This window comes from Mesocricetus auratus, unplaced genomic scaffold (assembly GCF_017639785.1).
Source record: "Mesocricetus auratus isolate SY011 unplaced genomic scaffold, BCM_Maur_2.0 Super-Scaffold_4256, whole genome shotgun sequence".
Lineage (NCBI taxonomy): Eukaryota > Metazoa > Chordata > Mammalia > Rodentia > Cricetidae > Mesocricetus > Mesocricetus auratus.
This window is the reverse complement of record NW_024429182.1, coordinates 49,477,488-49,493,324: the sequence shown is the minus strand read 5'-3', so window position 1 is coordinate 49,493,324 and position 15,837 is coordinate 49,477,488. Positions and strand designations below refer to the sequence as shown.

The following is a 15,837-nucleotide window of genomic DNA, read 5'->3' as shown; positions in this document are numbered from 1 at the left end:
ATACCTAAAAGAATACTTGTATTTATTCAACTCCTTAGTTTGGGAAAGACAGTAAGATACAGGTGTGTTCATACAGGACTGAGCACTACTGGTTCTGAATTACTTGCCAGACTGTCATGGGAACATACTCTTGGGTGTTGTCAGTGTTATGCCTCTGACTGGGTCAGTGTCTGCCTGACATCCATGCAGGAGAGGACCAGGCTGTGAAGCATCACTCTTAGGAAACAGATTAGGTGCCATCTTCATCCCTGTGGAAGATTTGAGAAAGTTCCCAGCATGAGTTGGGAAGGTGCTTAATTTTATGAAGACAAAGGTTGAAGCTGGTCTTTAACACACCTGGGTGATCTATAAAAATTAATGTCTAGCCCTAGAAGCAAGATAAAAATGGTTGCCTTTTTTTGGTTTTCATTTACAAAAAAGTGGATGTTCTCGTCACAGATGAAACCCAAGAAGAGGGAAGTGAAAGAAATGTGGGGATGGGATGTTTCTGTTTGGGCAAAAGTGTCCAAGAAATTTTGAGAAACAGCATAACATGTGTAGGCTTGTGACAGCTTTTAAGCTGTTTTTGAAGTATTAAATGAGGCCCCAAAGCCCTAAGAAGGTATCCCAAGAGACCTCATGGCTGATGCCTGTGGAGAAGAGGGAGTGCTTGCGTGTGGGTCATCAGCTGGTGTTTGTTTGCCCTGTAACTGATAGAGGCACCGGGCTGGTCCTGTAGCTACAGCCTAGATTTAGTTCTCTCAGGGCAAAAGGTAAACAGCCTAACCCACTGCCCCTTCCCCAAGATAGTTCTGCCTTCAGCGTTGGTAGTACAGTGTCGCTTTCTGTAAGAGTTCACGCTAATTCCAGGCTCTTAGGTGAAGTGGGTCAAAGATCTTCCATCACATGGTTCTTGCCAAGGTGGCTGTTATTAACACCCAACTAGTGTAAGGACCTAGGTTCCCCTACCCATCAGCAATAGTGGAATCTTGGAAACTAGGGTTACAGGCAGAGGGAATACAGCTCCTGGTACCAGTGGACAGACCTGTTTTCCAAGGTGGGATGGGACTCTATGTGCTCCTTCAGTATGGTGTGTATGCTGGCTGGCCGCTGGTCCGAGCGGGGTTCTTTAGGATGTCCTGTGGTGTTCTCTGGAATGTTCAAGTTAAACTCCACAGTTTTCTTCTTCATGTGACTGACTTCCTGGTGCTCTGGGGAGTCCATATCACCTAGGAGCAATTCCAGCTGTGGGTCTGGAGAGACTCAAGAGCACTTCCTGCTCCAGAGGACCCAAGTTTGATTCCCAGTACCCATATCTAGCAGCTCATATCTGCCTAGAATTCTCTCCACCTCCAGGAGATCAAACCCCTTCTGACCTCTGAGGGTCACCAGCACACACGTGGCATATACTCACAAAGACACACAAAACACATAAAAATGAACCTTTAAAACAGTGTTCTTGGTCTCAAAGGTCATAGGGGTTAGGTTTTTTGTCTTTAGTTTTCATACCTGTGACTAAGTAATGCTTGGAGGATGCTGACTGCTCATGAGGGAAGACCATGGGAGTGTGGCTGAGGGGTGTCTGTGGGGCACTGTGGTAGCCTGGCCTCTCGAACAGTGGTGTAGCCCTGAAGGTGTCCAGACCCTTAAGTTTCCAGACATTATCTTCATGGTCCCTAGAGTTATGCCTGGCGTTCTTATGATGACCCTCGAGGTGGGGGTCCTTCTTGGACCACAATAGTTTGGTCTTTGAGTCTGTCCTGGGAGGATGGTGGTCATTGGACTGCAGCCCTAAGAAGCGTCCAATGATGCCACCATGAATGTTCTCCTTGTCTTCGTCATCCTCCTCATTTGATTGAAACTCCATGTCTTCTTTCTGCAGGCTGGAAGGGAATGGGGTGCACGGGACTGAGTGGGAAGAGCAAGTGCCTGCCCAGGACTGAGGCTGCACAACTTTCCCAGTCAGTGCCTCAGCCCAGTCAGATCCCACGTTTCCCAGGGCGTCCCTCAAGGCCCAGTTCATTCTAGGCCCCCAATCCCTCCCCAAGCATAGGTTTGGAGTGTGTGTGTGTGTGTGTCCATGTGTGAGTGGGTGTGTGTGTGTGTGTGTGTCCATGTGTGAGTGTGTGTGTGTGTGTGTCCATGTGTGAGTGGGTGTGTGTGTGTGTGTGTGTCCATGTGTGAGTGTGTGTGTGTGTGTGTGTGTCCGTGTGTGAGTGGGTGCCCCTGTGTATGCCTGTGTGTAGGTCGGGGGCAAACTCCATTTGCATCTTCAGGAGAACCATTCACCTTCTTGGGGATAGGGTCTCCCATTAGCCTGAAGTTCACTAATAAGGCTAGTCCCCAAGGGTCTCTCTGTCTCGGCTTCTGCACTGGGATTACAAGTACATGCCACCATGTCTGTCATTGGTACGTGTGTTTGGAGGTCAAACTTCCTTCTTTTGTCATCAGTAATTCCCTGAATCCCACAGGCTCCACCTTATCAGCCACCCTGTTAAGCATCTCTCTCCAGGCAACGGGAACCTCTGCTCCTGGTAAAGCCAGCTCAGATAAGGCCCAGCACCGTCTAGGCAAAACTCGAATTTGTTTCCCAGTGGGAAGCAACATCTACCAAAAGGCTTCCTGGGGCTCTAGGACCTTTAACCTATAATAAGAAAACGCTTCTTATCCCAGGATGACTCCCTTGCCTACATCCAAAATCTCCCTGGCTCTAAGACCTGCATGCAGGCCAAAAAGAGGTCACATCTTGACCAAAGGCAACCTCTGTTCTGTGTCCTGCCCAGTCTTTGGTCTAGCTCAGCTCATTAGCTTGCACATTCCCTGGAGGCAGGGCCGAGGTATTATTACCCCTACCCTCTGGCACAGCACCCAGGTTCAATGCTGGTGGTCAGATGAAATAGGTTCAAAAACATCTTCCAAAATGTTGCTAGTTAGGTTTAATTTCAGTTCAATGATCGCTTTGGGTCATAAAAGAACAAAGAGAACAGCATAGCACAGTGTGTAAATATGTCAGATTCTTGAGAGCCTTCAAAGCTGGCATCCAGAGGACTGTGTGGCATGGCCCATTTGCCTCCCTCCCTTCCCCTGGATCTACAAGGAATTCAGATGAAATGGGATTGTACAGAGGAAAGTGTGGCCACTGTGGGCCGAAGGAGGCCTTTTCTCTGTAGGACAGTTTATTCAGGAGACCCTGTGTCCTATAGGGACTCCCTTACTGTCCCTCCTCTACCCCAGGCTGACCACACTTTCCTATCCACCCAAAGGCTAGTTTTTCTGGTCAGAGTTATACAGCCGATCTTACCATCAATCATTGCCTGCCCTTGGAAAAGTCCTGTTTCTTCCTGGGCCCAGACACAAGGAAGGGGAGACTGGACTGGAGGGGCTACCACAGCACTGTGGAGGGTTAGGAGTGTGGGGGTAGCTGGGTGTGGTGGAACACAGCACATCTTTAATTCCAGAACTTGGGAGGCAGAGGCAGAGGGCTCTCTGTGAGTTCTAGGCTAGTCTGTCTACACAGTGAGCTTCAGGATGGCCAGAACCATGCAGAGAGAGATCCTGACTCATGAAAAATTAATAATAATAAAGGTAGAGCAGAGAGTAATGGTTCCCACCTATAGTCCTAGTGCTGGAGAGGCTGAGGCAGAAGAATTGTGAATTCAAGGCTAGCCTGGGCTAGTCAGAGATTCTAAACCAGGTTGACCTACATAGTAAGACACTTGTCTTAAACAAAACAAAACACCAAAAGCCAAGGTAGTGGTACTTGTCTGTAATCCTCCACAAAACACAGTGAGTCTGAAGCCAGCCTGGGCTGTATTAGGCTGTCTCAAGAAAAAACAGTCAACAAGGAAAAGAATGTGGAGCTGGAACCAGACAGCTAGCTCAGATGTGTTCTTTTTCACATATGTAACTTTGGGCTGGGCAACTTTATTACCCCTTTTGTACCTGTGCTTAATTGTCTGAAAAGTAGAGATAGCAAGCAAAGGTTAATGGGAGGGAAAAAATTAGTGTCTGTAAAGAGCACAGTCCCAGCCAGCAGTGGTGGAGCACACCTTTAATCCCAGCGAGTAGGAGGCAGAGGCAGGTGGTTCTCTGCGAGTTCATGGCCAGCCTGGTCTACAGAATGAGTTCCAGGATAGCCATGGCTCCACAGAGAAATCCTGTCTTAGAAAAAAAAAAAAGAGAGAGAAAGCATCGTCCACTAGCTAGCCCTTACTGGGCACACATCATGGAGGAGCAAGAGCTGTTCTGAGCTTCTTGGGAAGCCTTACACTTGAGCATTTTCTTACCTAGGTCTCCGGCACTGCCTACCTGATGTTGAAGGTGGAGCCCAAGAAGGATGGTCGGCGAGACTGGGCCGAAGCAGCTGTGTAGGGTGGCTGAGGCTCTATCTCATTCCAGTACATGTCACGCTCCATTGGAGGCAAATCCTGGTGCATCTCATCCACAGACAACAGGGATACCTGGTTGCCAAGGACAGAGAGGGGGTATCCAATAGAATGGACAGCCCAGACAGGAGAACACGAGCTTGTCTGATGCCTTAGGAAACGTCAGTTTGCTCTCTCTGGGCCTCAGTTTCCCCACTTGAGGTACTAAAGAGACTGATGCTTACATGCAGCCTCCAAAATTGGGGTGTGAATCCTGGGAATGAATGATTGACTGAAGAAAGGGCTGATGGTTGGGAAGGGGAGGACAGTTTACTGCGGGGTCTCCCTGAAAAACTGCTGGGTCCCCTCTTTGTATCCAGTTTGAGAAGGGTCCATGACACAGTCTTCCGCCCACCCCCCATACCTGCAGGTTCCTGTCAATGATAAAGTTGGTCTCAAAGTCATCATCATCCTCACCGAAGGGGTTGATGAGCTGCTCTGCCACCTTGGGGTTGGGGGTGGGGTAGGGTGTGAGGCTCTGAGAACCTTGCCATTCTGGGTTCCCAACGTAAGCCGTTTCTACTCCTTCATGATGCTCTTCCTGCCTAGCAACTGTCTTCAAGGCCACACTGCATTGGGCCTCAGCAGCCTTCCCATGGGGCTTCCGCATACGTGGTCTCTACTCTTCTGTCCCTGTCATCCTCATGAGTCAACCTATCCTGAAGATCAAAGCTGTCCCTTCCTATATCACTCAGCCAAATCACCACCTTGATTCCACCCATGTAACTAACTCACCTCAAGTTGCATTGATTTTTTGTATACCTATTTATCTTCCATTTGTTGTTTCTGGGTGTTAGAAATATATGCTGAGGCTGATGAATTACAGTGGCCAGAAAGGGGGTTTCCTGGACACTAATATCTAAAATCCTAAAGCAAAGCTCCACAGGGATGATGACTATTTTGTGGGTCCAGGGCACATCCTGATAGCTAGTGAGGCATCTCAGATAACTTTAAGCATAAAAGTAGTATAATCTAGTTGAGTCTTTAGGAAACAAAGAGAACTGGGAAAAGGTATATTGAGACTAGAATCTGTGTGTGTGTGCACCTGCGTGTGTGTGTGTGTGTGTGTGTGTGTGTGTGTGTGTGTGTGTGTGTGATATGCATGACCTTTTCTAGTTGCTTTGTATTCCTTCCAGGTTCTGCTGGCCAGAACCCATTCTGGCATTGCCTATAGCATGGGAGAGGGTGGTATTCAGCGAGACCTACCTTCAGCCAGCCCATGTAAAACAAGAATTGCAGGATTGTGAAGACAGGCACAACGAGGTCCATCTCATGGCCTGCGTAGTTCTTGGCTGGGTTCAAAAACTGCCGCCCCACCAAGCAAGCGAGGAAAAAGCTGTATACTGCCACTGTCACCACCTAGGAGAATAAAAGGTCCAGGTGGCAGCAAAGGGCTAAACAGAGACCCTGGAATTGAGTCTTAGGCTTTGAGTCTAAAGCCTTGCTCTGACCCCCACACTCACATGACTGGGTTTCTATTTGCCCTTCTTTGTGTGTGTGTGTGTGTGTGTGTGTGTGTGTTTTATTTTTATTTTTGATATAGGATCTCATGTAGCACAGGCTGGCACAAAACTCACTATGTAGCCAAGGATGACCTTGAATCTCTGATCCTCTGGCCACCAGATTCCTAGTGCTGGAAATACAGGTGTGTGCCAATTTCATGCAATGTCGAAGATCAAACCCAGGGATTCGTGCATGTTGCAAGCATTAACCAATGAGCTCTATCCTCTCCAATTGCTCCTCTTTAAGACCTGGATGGTTGCACTCTCTCTGCTGGGCTGGACTGGTAGGAGCACGAATGCTTTGACCTCATGACTAGGAAGAATCTTCCAAGCCCAGGCCCAACTCCCAGGCTGAGATCTCCAGGGAAGTGTGCTTTCTGGATCCTGCTAGCTGCTGATTGCCCTCAGGGACAGCCTCGCCAGTCTCGTCCTTACCTGTGTGTAGACCAGTGGGATGCTAATCCAGTCATAAGCATACAGATGTCCACACTGAGTACGCAAGGTGCACATCTCCTGGAGGGTGGGGGGAAAGGAGAAGGTGCTGGCCTCCACCTGCTCCCCCAGAACCTCCCGCAGCTCTCCCTCAGGTACAATGCAATAGTGTTCATGGAATAGCCTCGGCTGTGTGGTCATAGGTAGCTCACTAGACCCCTCTGTGTCTCAGTAGCTTCATTAGCAAAAAGGAGCCAGGACTTCACAGGCTCACTCAGAGAAGGGACAGAGGGGATATTTGGAGAGGGGCCACCATGGGCTGTGAAATCTTGCTCGTAAATATCATATACCACTAGGACAGGCCGTGAGAGGAGCCACAACCCTTCCCACTGCATCCCATCTGTGGGCTCACGTTGATCAGGCTCTGGAGCAGGACAGTGTCCCGGATTCGACCTCCAACATAGGCCTTCATTGACAGGTTGGCAAACCACACCCAGGGCACCCAGAACACGTTGTGTGGTAGGCCCAACTTCTGCAAGTGCTTATATTCCCCAGAGGTCATGAAGCCTGCAGGGCAGAGTGGACAAGGCAACAGGTAACCCTGCAAAAGAAGCAGCCTGCACCAGGAAACCCAGCCGGCCTGCCTAAGCCCCTAGGGACTTCTGTGCTCTTTTATCATGTTTGTTTCAATACACAAAATTACTGAGCCCCAGTTAGGCGCTGCTCTGGATCACATGGGACAGGAGGTGGGAGGTAGAGGGCTTTGTTATTAGCTAGAGTCAGGCCCCGGAAAAGTCAAGGGAGAGCTAGGGACCCATGTCAAGTCATCTAGTCTGGAAACCAGAGATCAGGACAGCAGAGAGAAAGAAGGTAGATCCTAATTCCATCGGTCCCCAAGTCCCCACTTCTTCCCTTATGCCTGAAGGGTTCTTGACCTCTCTCAGATCCCTACCTTTGTAGTTTATTCTGGCCTCGCCCCTCTACTAGCACTGATTCTGGCCCATCCAATTCTGACCCCATTAGTCCCGCCCCATCTCGCCCTCTTCATATCCAGGGGACTCTGGCTCCACCCAGCGTCAGCTCCCGCCACTCCAAGTCTCAGGCCACGCCTCCGGTCAGCTCCGTCCCTGCGGCCCCGCCCACTCCAGGTACTGCCTACCTGCTTGCACCAGGTGCTGAACACTGGGAAAGCGCTTGTAAACCGCGGTGCTGATGCTGCGCAGGATGAGCACTTGACCCAGGATGGCATAACGGATGAGTGTGCGCCGCAGCAGCCGACCTTGCTCGTCCTTGCCCTCCACGAAGCCTGACACCTGGCTCATGAGGCGGTCGGGCCAAGGCAAGCTCTCGTACTGGCTCCACCAGCGGGTCACCACCAAAGTCACATAGAAACCTGGGCAGGAGGGATGAGGGGCGAGGGGCGAGGGGCGAGGAGCCGGGCTGTGGCCAGAGACCAGCGCCGGGTGAAACCTCGGTTTCTACGTCTTCCTGATACATATGGGCCCAGCCTCAACATTTTTAGAAGGCCACTGGCCCACCTTGCCCCACTCCCCGCCTCTGATGGAGGTCCGCCCATTGTGTGCCTGGAGCTAGGGGGCGACCACTGGACCCCGTACAGCCGCAAGGGGGCGCTCACCCAGAACAAAGGATATAGGGATGAGCTGAATGTAGCTGTCGCAGTACAAAGCCAGCTTCTCAAACAACAGCTGCTGATCATCCGAGAGAGCCATTCTGGGAGTGGGTGAAGCATTGAGAGGAAGCGTCTAAGAATGTATCCCTACTCCTGGCCGGGGGACGGGGGAGGAGAGCGGGACTATCTGGTATTGTCCTTTCAACTGGTCTGGCCCAGGGTCCCCCTCTGGCAGAGGTGGGTTCTTGGAAGGGGTTACTCGGGCATTGTGAGTGTGTGTGTGTGTGTGTGTGTGTGTGTGTGTGTGTGTGTGTGTGTGTGTGTGTGTGTGCGTTGCCACATTGATAATGGAACCTAGTTCTTGTTCATATTAAGAAAACACTGAGATGTATTATATGCCCAGTCAGGGTCAGTTGTTTAAAAGTGGTTGAGGGGGACTAGAATGATAGCTCAGTGGTTAAGAACACTTGTCGTCCTTGCAGAAGAACCAGATTCAGTTCCCAGCATACACAGGGCAGCTTAGAACCATGTTAACTCCAGTTCCAGGGGGATCTGATGACCTCTTCTGGCCTCCTTGAGCAATGCACACACATGGTGTATACGTGTAAAGCACTCATACACATAAAATAAAAATAAATACATCTTAAAAAATAAAGGCAGGTAGAAACAAAGTGTTTGGTTTTTTAAAAAAGTGTAAGGTAGAAGACTTGGTAGCTCAGTTGGTACAGTGCTTGCCTAGCTCAAGTAAGTTCATAGGTTCAATCTTGGCACCATATGCAAGACTGAGCCCAGATATGGTGTCACACAACAAAAAAACAAAAAACAAAAAAACAAAAAAATAAAGTAGAGAGGGATGGCCAAGCTAAGCATCGAGTTTTAGGGCAAAGAAGTGACTCTTGGTGGTGCTCTAATGTTACATACATGTCATGTAAGTTACATCTGTCCAAATCCATAGGATATAAGACACCACGAATGAACCGTAGTGAAAACTATGGCCTTCTAGTGATGATGGTGTCGCAAGATAAGTCCGCTGACGGCAGCAAACGTGCCAATGTGCACTGGTATTTCACTAACGCGGAGGGTAGAATGGGCACAGATGAGAAGTCTCTGTATTGTCTACTTAATTTTCCTACAAACAAGATGTTCTTAAGAATAACCTCTATCCAGGCTCTAATCCCAGCACTCAGGAGACAGAGGCAGATAGACCTCTGTGATTTTGAGGCCTGCCTGGTCTATAGAGAGTGTTGCAGGACAGCGAGGCTAAGTTAGAAAGACCTTGTCTCAAAAATAAATAAATAAGCCAGGGGGTGGTGGCACACGCCTTTAATCCCAGCACTCAGGAGACAGAGGCAGGCGGATCTCTGTGAGTTCCAGGCCGGGCTGGACCGACAGCCTCCAAAACAATACAGAGAAACCCTGTCTCATAAAACCAATAAATAAATAAATACATAATAAGTCATAAACTCTGACTTGGCATGGTGGCTCCTGCCTGTGATCCTAGCAGTTGGAGGCAGAGGAGTACTGCACTGCAAGTTTGAGGCCAGCCTTGCCTACATAGGGAGTTCTAGGTCAGCCAGGGTTATGTGGTTGGGGATTGAACTCGAATCATCAGGCTCAACGGCAGATGCTTGCCCTCCCTGAGCTGTCTCACCAGCCCATGCTTTTTCACTGAAGATGCTGTCAGATATTCTGTGACTGTACCTGTCTGACTTTCTATTGTTCATAAAAACACTGTATTGAAACATATTAAACCATATCATGACAACTTGAGTGTCTCAGTAGGACTAGCTCAGGCCTGTGTTCCAGGTCCCTCCCTGAGTTGGAGAGAGAGAGTTCCTGAGTCACCTCTGGCCTGATTTGTGGGCTGTAGTGTGTGTGTGTGTGTGTGTGTGTGTGTGTGTGCATGTATGTGTGCATGTGTGTGTGTGTGCGTGCACATCAAGCCCAAAATGGCACACATGCCAGGCAAATATTTCTCTGAGCTACATGCCCAGCTCTGGGTTTTTGTTTTTGGGTTTTTTTTTTTCCTCCCCAACCTCCACCTCAGTGATCGGGGATTGGCCAGGAGTTCAGCTCAGCCTAAGCTACCTGGAACATTGGACCCTCTCCTCCCCAACTCCTCACTACTCCCCCACTCCCATTTCCACTCTGCCTGTAGGCTTGGGGACCCTGCCCCCAGATGCTCCGCCACTTTTTCCAGACTCTCTTACCTATAGACTCCACGGATGCCATAGTAGAGAAACATGAAGATGAGGAATTCCCCATACAGCAGCTTGTAGATGCTGCCTCGCCAGCACAGGAGCAGGCAGGAGAAGGAACCGAGACGGGCATTTGCTACTTTGTTTGTGTAGGTGACAGTCATGGCTTGTCACTGGGCAGCAGTAGGTGGACTTGGGTCCTGGTCATCAGGCAGAGGGAGACATGGGCATGGGTAGTAATCAAACACTAAGTTCTGGCCTGGGACTCGTATGAGTTTAGTCCTGTCCTACCCCAGGCCTCTGTTTTCTAGCCTGGAACACAGAACAATTAGGCAGAAACACAAGAGGACACTGGGCAGGCTTGTGCCCCTGATTTTGTATAATGACAAGGGTGTCTGCAAGGGCAGCAGCAACATTCACACAGTGCTTAGGGTCTCAGAACAAGACGTCGTGAGTTCTCAGCCTGGTTTCCCAGCTTCCTCAACTACACAGGAGTGAGTAGCCCAGGGACCCAGGCTAGCCTGTTCGTGGCCGTGTCCCCATCCCTAGCACATGGCCTGGCAGGAGGAGTGTCCTACTAATGGGATGGTGAGCCCAGGACCTTTCTACCTGCTGATGTAAGCAGCTCGGGGGATGGATGCTTTTCCTAAGGTAACCCCATGGCTCACTTCCACTTAGGTCATCTAGGAAAAATGTCCCCAGTCATCCTACTGGAAATAATGCCTCCGTTGTCACCATCGGTGTCTTCCCAGTTTGCTCCATCCTTCTACCTGGTGTATGGCTCTACGGGAAGTCATGTGACACAGGACACTCCTGCTTACTGTTCGTTGTCTTCTCCCCCTGGAGGCTCCCAGTGTGTTCTTAGAGCAGATGCTCAATGCAAACTGACTAAAGCCATGACTGACACCCCCTTCCCACCCCACAGCGTCCCCCTCCCCCACACATGCTGCCAGCGTGTGCCCATCCCACCTGCACACACAAAAGCAGTCATCGCCCCTACAGGCCCCCAGAGCCCCAGCGCTGTCCACCTGGGGCAACCCCTACTCACAGGTGGGGGTCCGGCAGTTCAGGCAACCCCATAAAAGTTCTGGCCACTGGGGTAACGGGACTCTCTGAGACCCTGAGGCAGGTACCCCTGCCCATACTTGGAGGCTGGCACTGCCCACCTATGTGTGTGCTGAGTTGTCACCTGACGTTCTAAGCCAAAGCTTTCACAAAGGAGGCCTTGTCTCAGCCCCTCCTCTAATCCACTTGGAGCAGCAGCCCGTGCCGCCTGGGCAGTGTTCCTCTAATTCCTTCCTGGGGGCCTTGAGCTAAGACAGGGCTGGAATGGGGGTCACACCCCCTCTTCCATAGCTCTAAACTTTAGAATCGAGATATCTGTGCCACCGCCGTTGTGTCCTGACACCTGAGGTCTTTCAGAGAAAGTTGGGGGCAGGACTGAGCTTCATCTAAGGTAACAGGAACTCAGGGGAAGGAGTCTTGTCCAGGCCTCAGGGGCCCCCTCCAGAAAGAATTACCACCCGCTGCCATGCGTCACTGGCTTCGAGGGACCTATGTGCTAGCGCTGACTGGGCCTCAGTGGCCCCATCTCAGAAGGATGTGTTGCTTTGGAATTTCATCAGCACAGTAAGTGACAGCAATCTGCACAGACTGGCGAGAAGCTCTTATTGGCTGCTGGTGACATCACAGGCTATGGTGGCTGTGATTGGTTGGCAGGTAGAAAATGAGAAGGTAGAGAGGCAGAGAAAGAGAAGGGGGACAGGAAGGCCCGGCGTGGTGACCCCGCGTGGTGGGAGAAAACTAACAACCTGTTGTTCGAGCTACCTAATCCAGACAGCCCGGGAGAAACAAAGGCCCAGGCCCCCAGGGGCAGCTGGGTGACATCTCACAGCTGGGCAGGCCTTAGCACACCAGGCCTTTCTGAAGACTCTTCTGAGCACCAGGCTAAGTTTACCAACAGGCTCGTCTCACACGAAGAGCACAGACTGTAAGGAGCACGGGCTCTCAGTCTTCGCTGACCGCAACAGTTGCCAAAACATTTACCAAACACGCAGCTTCTCCGTTCTTTCCCAGGAGGCTGATGCTGCGTCCTTGGAGATGTTGCATTTTTATCAAGCACTGCAAGAGTCTGTGATTTGGGTGGTCTTGGGAGCCACACTCTGGAAGCCCCAATTTACAGTTTGACCCTGAGCCTTCAAATAAAGCCACCCTCCTACTCCCTGCTTCTGTTCTCACCCCCACCCCCAACCTCTTCACTCCCTAAGGAGGTTGAGCTTGCAGGTGACTCTGGCCTGTGTAAGTCTCTGTCCAGAAACGGGCGGGGAACCAGCTATTTCACCATGACCCTGACTACTTTTCTAATCACAGCAGACAATAAAGCTGGTGTTATCCTGAGAGTCTGCTGAGACCCGGGACAACCTTGAAGGAAAGGCAGCCACCCCTCCCTCCCACCCTGACCCTGTCCTTAGTTGAACAGAGAAGGGACAGGACTGATGTGTGAGCCTGAGTTGTTCACCTGGAAAGAGGGTAAGAGGAAGTGCTGCCCTGTGGCAGGATGAGAGTGAGGGATGACAGACGAGTCAGGCCTGGGGAGGAGCTGCAGAGCGTGGCGCCTGTGCCCACCTGACAGGTGAAGACTTGCCTGGCCCGGGTGCTGGTTTGCAGTTGTAATGTATAGCCTGGGCTGAGAATCGCTGTGGACTCTTACCTTGCTTTCACACTTTCCCGAACATACTGACACTCGGAAGAGAGCTTACCACCTACTAGGTGGTTTTACACACACACACACACACACACACACACACACACACACACACACACACACACGATAAGATGCTCGCCGTGTATGCATGAGGATATATATGAGTTTGGATCTCCAGTACCTGCCCATGTAGGAAAGCAGGTAGGACAAGCCTCTATAACCCTGGTGCTGAGTGGTGTAGACAGCGGGATACCTGGAACTCACTGGCCGGCCATTGTAGCCTACGTGCACTCCAGGTTCAGTGAACAGACACTGTCTCAAAAAATGAGGCGGTGGCCAGGTGTGGTAGCACATGTCTCTGATTGCAGTACTTGGGAAGCAAAGGCAGGTTGATCTTTGTGAGTTCAAGGCCAGCATGGCCTACAGACTCAGTGCGAGGCCAACCATACACAGTGAGACCTTGTATCAAACAAACAAACAAACAAACAAACAAACAAACAAACAAGGCAGAGAGCCATGAGGCTGACAACCAGCAGTGACCACGGCCTCCACATGCATGTAAGTGTACACGCGTGTACATACTCCCCCTACATGTTTTATTTGAGGCATGTTCTCATGCAGCCCGGGAAAACTCTGAATTTGCTATGTAGCCCAGGAGGACCTTGAACTTCTAATGCCCCTGCCTCTACTTCCTGAGAGCCAAGATTACAGGTGTGAACCACCATACCTACTTTGTACAGTGCTGGGGATTCAGTGCAAGCACGCCTCCCACTGAAACACCGGCAGCCCAATAAATATGTATTTAAATTAAAGTTAAACATGTTCCTGGCACAGTGATGCTCACATTTTGTTTTAGATAAAAAAACAAAACAAAACTCTGCCATTGGTGAATTCCTGCATCTCTTATCGTCACCACTAGAGGGCACCATTGACTTGGTTCTTGCGGGAGAAGCCTGATCCAGCTATCCAGGTGTCCATGAAGACTTTGGAAAACTCTATTGTCTCCCTGACCATTACCAGCAGTTATTGAATCCTTTGAAAGAGCTGGGAGGTGCTGGATCCCTCCTTCCCTTTTCTGTGAAGCCCAGGCTCCTCGCCAGTAGCTCAGCAATCCCTACAGACTACACCTGGTGCTGCCCTGCCCATCCCAGATGTGCCAAGATGCCTCCAGAGACACTCTGTGAACAAGCTGCTCTGGACTTACTCCACTCTAGGCACACTCCAACACCAGACATGTTCTCCCACAGATCTCAGACACGAACATGTCTCCAGCAACCAAGCAGGCCTCAGGTAACAGTAAAGCCAAAGGCATACCTGGGTGCAGGAGCCCAGAATGATCCCCGCAAGGAGGGCACCCAACTCAGCCAAGACCCTTCTCTCTTACTCTCCATTCCACAAAGAAGTTACTCAACAAAACATCCCTGACGCCAGCATAGAATCCATTCTAACTTCTGCCTCTAAGAAGTCAGAGATGAGTGACAACTACAGAAGTATTAAAAACCTCCAGCAGAGAATGAGAGCCGCAATGCCCAAGAGACCAGGGAAGCCTACAGAGTGGGAGCACTGGAGTTGGGCCTTGAGACAGGAATAGGAGCTCACAGAGCTGAGATGTAAGCGCGTAAGAATGGCCCATAGCAAGTCTCGAAAGCATTGCTGGGGACAGTTGAATATAAGCTCTCAGGGGACACTGGAGCTCAATGCAGACCTTTTGACCAAAGCTACATCGCACCCAATAATCTAAGACTAGGACCTGGGACCATAAGTCTTCTGACTCTGGATCCTAGGTCCTTTCTGCCCCCAGCCATGACCTCTGCTGGGCTATCCATGACCTGAGGCTTACCTCTTAGGGTCTCTGTTGGGGTTGAAGGGAGGTCTGAGGAGTGGGAGGTGTGCAGAGAATACTTGGATGGTAGCAGAGCCCATGCTCTCCAGTCCCCTGATAGAGAGTCATGTCAGGGAGCAGGCAGAGCACAGCTGGGCTGACGGGTAAAGGTTCCAGACCCAGAACATTATAGCCTTCTCATCTAGGATCACCATGGTAACAGGAGCATCACAGAGGACCTGACCTCTGCCAGGCAAGTAGAAGAGGACCAGACTTGGCAGAGGGCAGTAGGCAGGAGGCCCTGGGGTGGGCCTGGTGGGCCTGGCTACTGTCTCTAGGCTCTGCATAGGGCGCCTGCCAGCCCACTCTCCTCCCCTGTGTCAATCACAGAATAAATAGGGCAGAGATCAAGAGAAGAAAGAGGTAGGTGAACACAGCTGGACAGGGAGACAGAGGACATACAGTGCCACTTCAGGGACAGGAAGGAAGACAGTCAACACCTCTTCCCTGACACCAGGCAGACCTGATTGCTAAAGCTCTTGGGGACACTGACACATAACTTTCAGAGGGACAATGGGAGGCAGGGAAAGGCTGGGACACAAGTCAGTCCAGTATCACCAAGCCATATCCGGCCAATAGCAATGAGATAGTACAGAATAGGCCCGAACTGACCCAAAAAGAGACAGGTGGTGAGAATTCAGCCAGTCTGGGGGAAGAGCTGGGATCCCTGAGCTGTGTTCTGCTTCATGGACCCCAGCCTGCGGAGACCAGCCAGGTGAGGCCCTACCCTACCCTACCTTTTCATCCCATCCCCACCTGGCTAGTGAATTTCTTTTAAAAATCAAGGCCCCTGCATTCTGAGAATGTACTGTAATGCTGAGCTAAGTAATTTCTTGTTTTTATGTTTATGGATGTTTTGCCTGCACGCTTATCTGTGTAATGCATGCATGCCTGGTACCCGTGGCAGCCAGAAGAGGCTAGAGGAGCACTTGAGACTTGAGTTATAGGTGGTTGTAATCCCCGTGTGGGTGCTAGGGATCAAAACTAGGTCCTCTAGAAGAATAGCCAGGGCTTTTTAACTAATGAGCCAGTTCTGCAGTCCGTGAGTTCTTGATGTAACTATGTAGTACATAGGCTAAGCTCCCA

The 15,837-nt window shown here is 50.6% G+C and overlaps 2 protein-coding genes across 4 annotated transcripts in view; one reads left to right on the top strand and one right to left on the bottom strand.

Moving 5' to 3' along the window:
* Positions 1 to 5: 5 nt before the first annotated feature.
* Best1 (bestrophin 1) lies at positions 6 to 14,863 on the bottom strand. The gene is made up of 12 exons (XM_040747891.1): positions 14,710 to 14,863; positions 10,178 to 10,365; positions 7,974 to 8,068; positions 7,497 to 7,730; positions 6,750 to 6,904; positions 6,341 to 6,418; positions 5,610 to 5,762; positions 4,768 to 4,848; positions 4,288 to 4,439; positions 1,489 to 1,862; positions 1,025 to 1,208; positions 6 to 248 (listed from the first exon to the last, which is right to left on the bottom strand). Exons 2-12 carry the CDS (start codon positions 10,327 to 10,329, stop codon positions 230 to 232), a joined length of 1,677 nt encoding a protein of 558 aa, XP_040603825.1. The 5' UTR covers positions 10,330 to 10,365; positions 14,710 to 14,863; the 3' UTR covers positions 6 to 229.
* Positions 14,864 to 14,954: 91 nt separating this feature from the next.
* The window catches only part of Rab3il1 (RAB3A interacting protein like 1), a 39,641-nt gene continuing 38,758 nt past the window's right edge, over positions 14,955 to 15,837 (top strand). For all 3 annotated transcript variants that reach the window (XM_040747889.1, XM_040747890.1, XM_040747888.1), the window contains exon 1: positions 14,955 to 15,466. In XM_040747889.1, the coding sequence (XP_040603823.1) occupies positions 15,438 to 15,466 (29 nt within the window). In that variant the 5' untranslated portion in view covers positions 14,955 to 15,437. The remainder of the gene's footprint in view (positions 15,467 to 15,837) is intronic.

What these genes read in the sequence shown, in the direction of transcription:
- Best1 (XM_040747891.1), bottom strand. Translation starts at nt 10,329, where the DNA reads ATGACTGTCACCTACACAAACAAAGTAGCAAATGCCCGTCTCGGTTCC. An exon ending in GGCATCCGTGGAGTCTATAG is followed by an intron (nt 8,069 to 10,177) that starts GTAAGAGAGTCT and finishes ACCCACTCCCAG; the next exon opens with AATGGCTCTCTCGGATGATC. An exon ending in TCATTGACAGGAACCTGCAG is followed by an intron (nt 4,440 to 4,767) that starts GTATGGGGGGTG and finishes CTTGGCAACCAG; the next exon opens with GTATCCCTGTTGTCTGTGGA.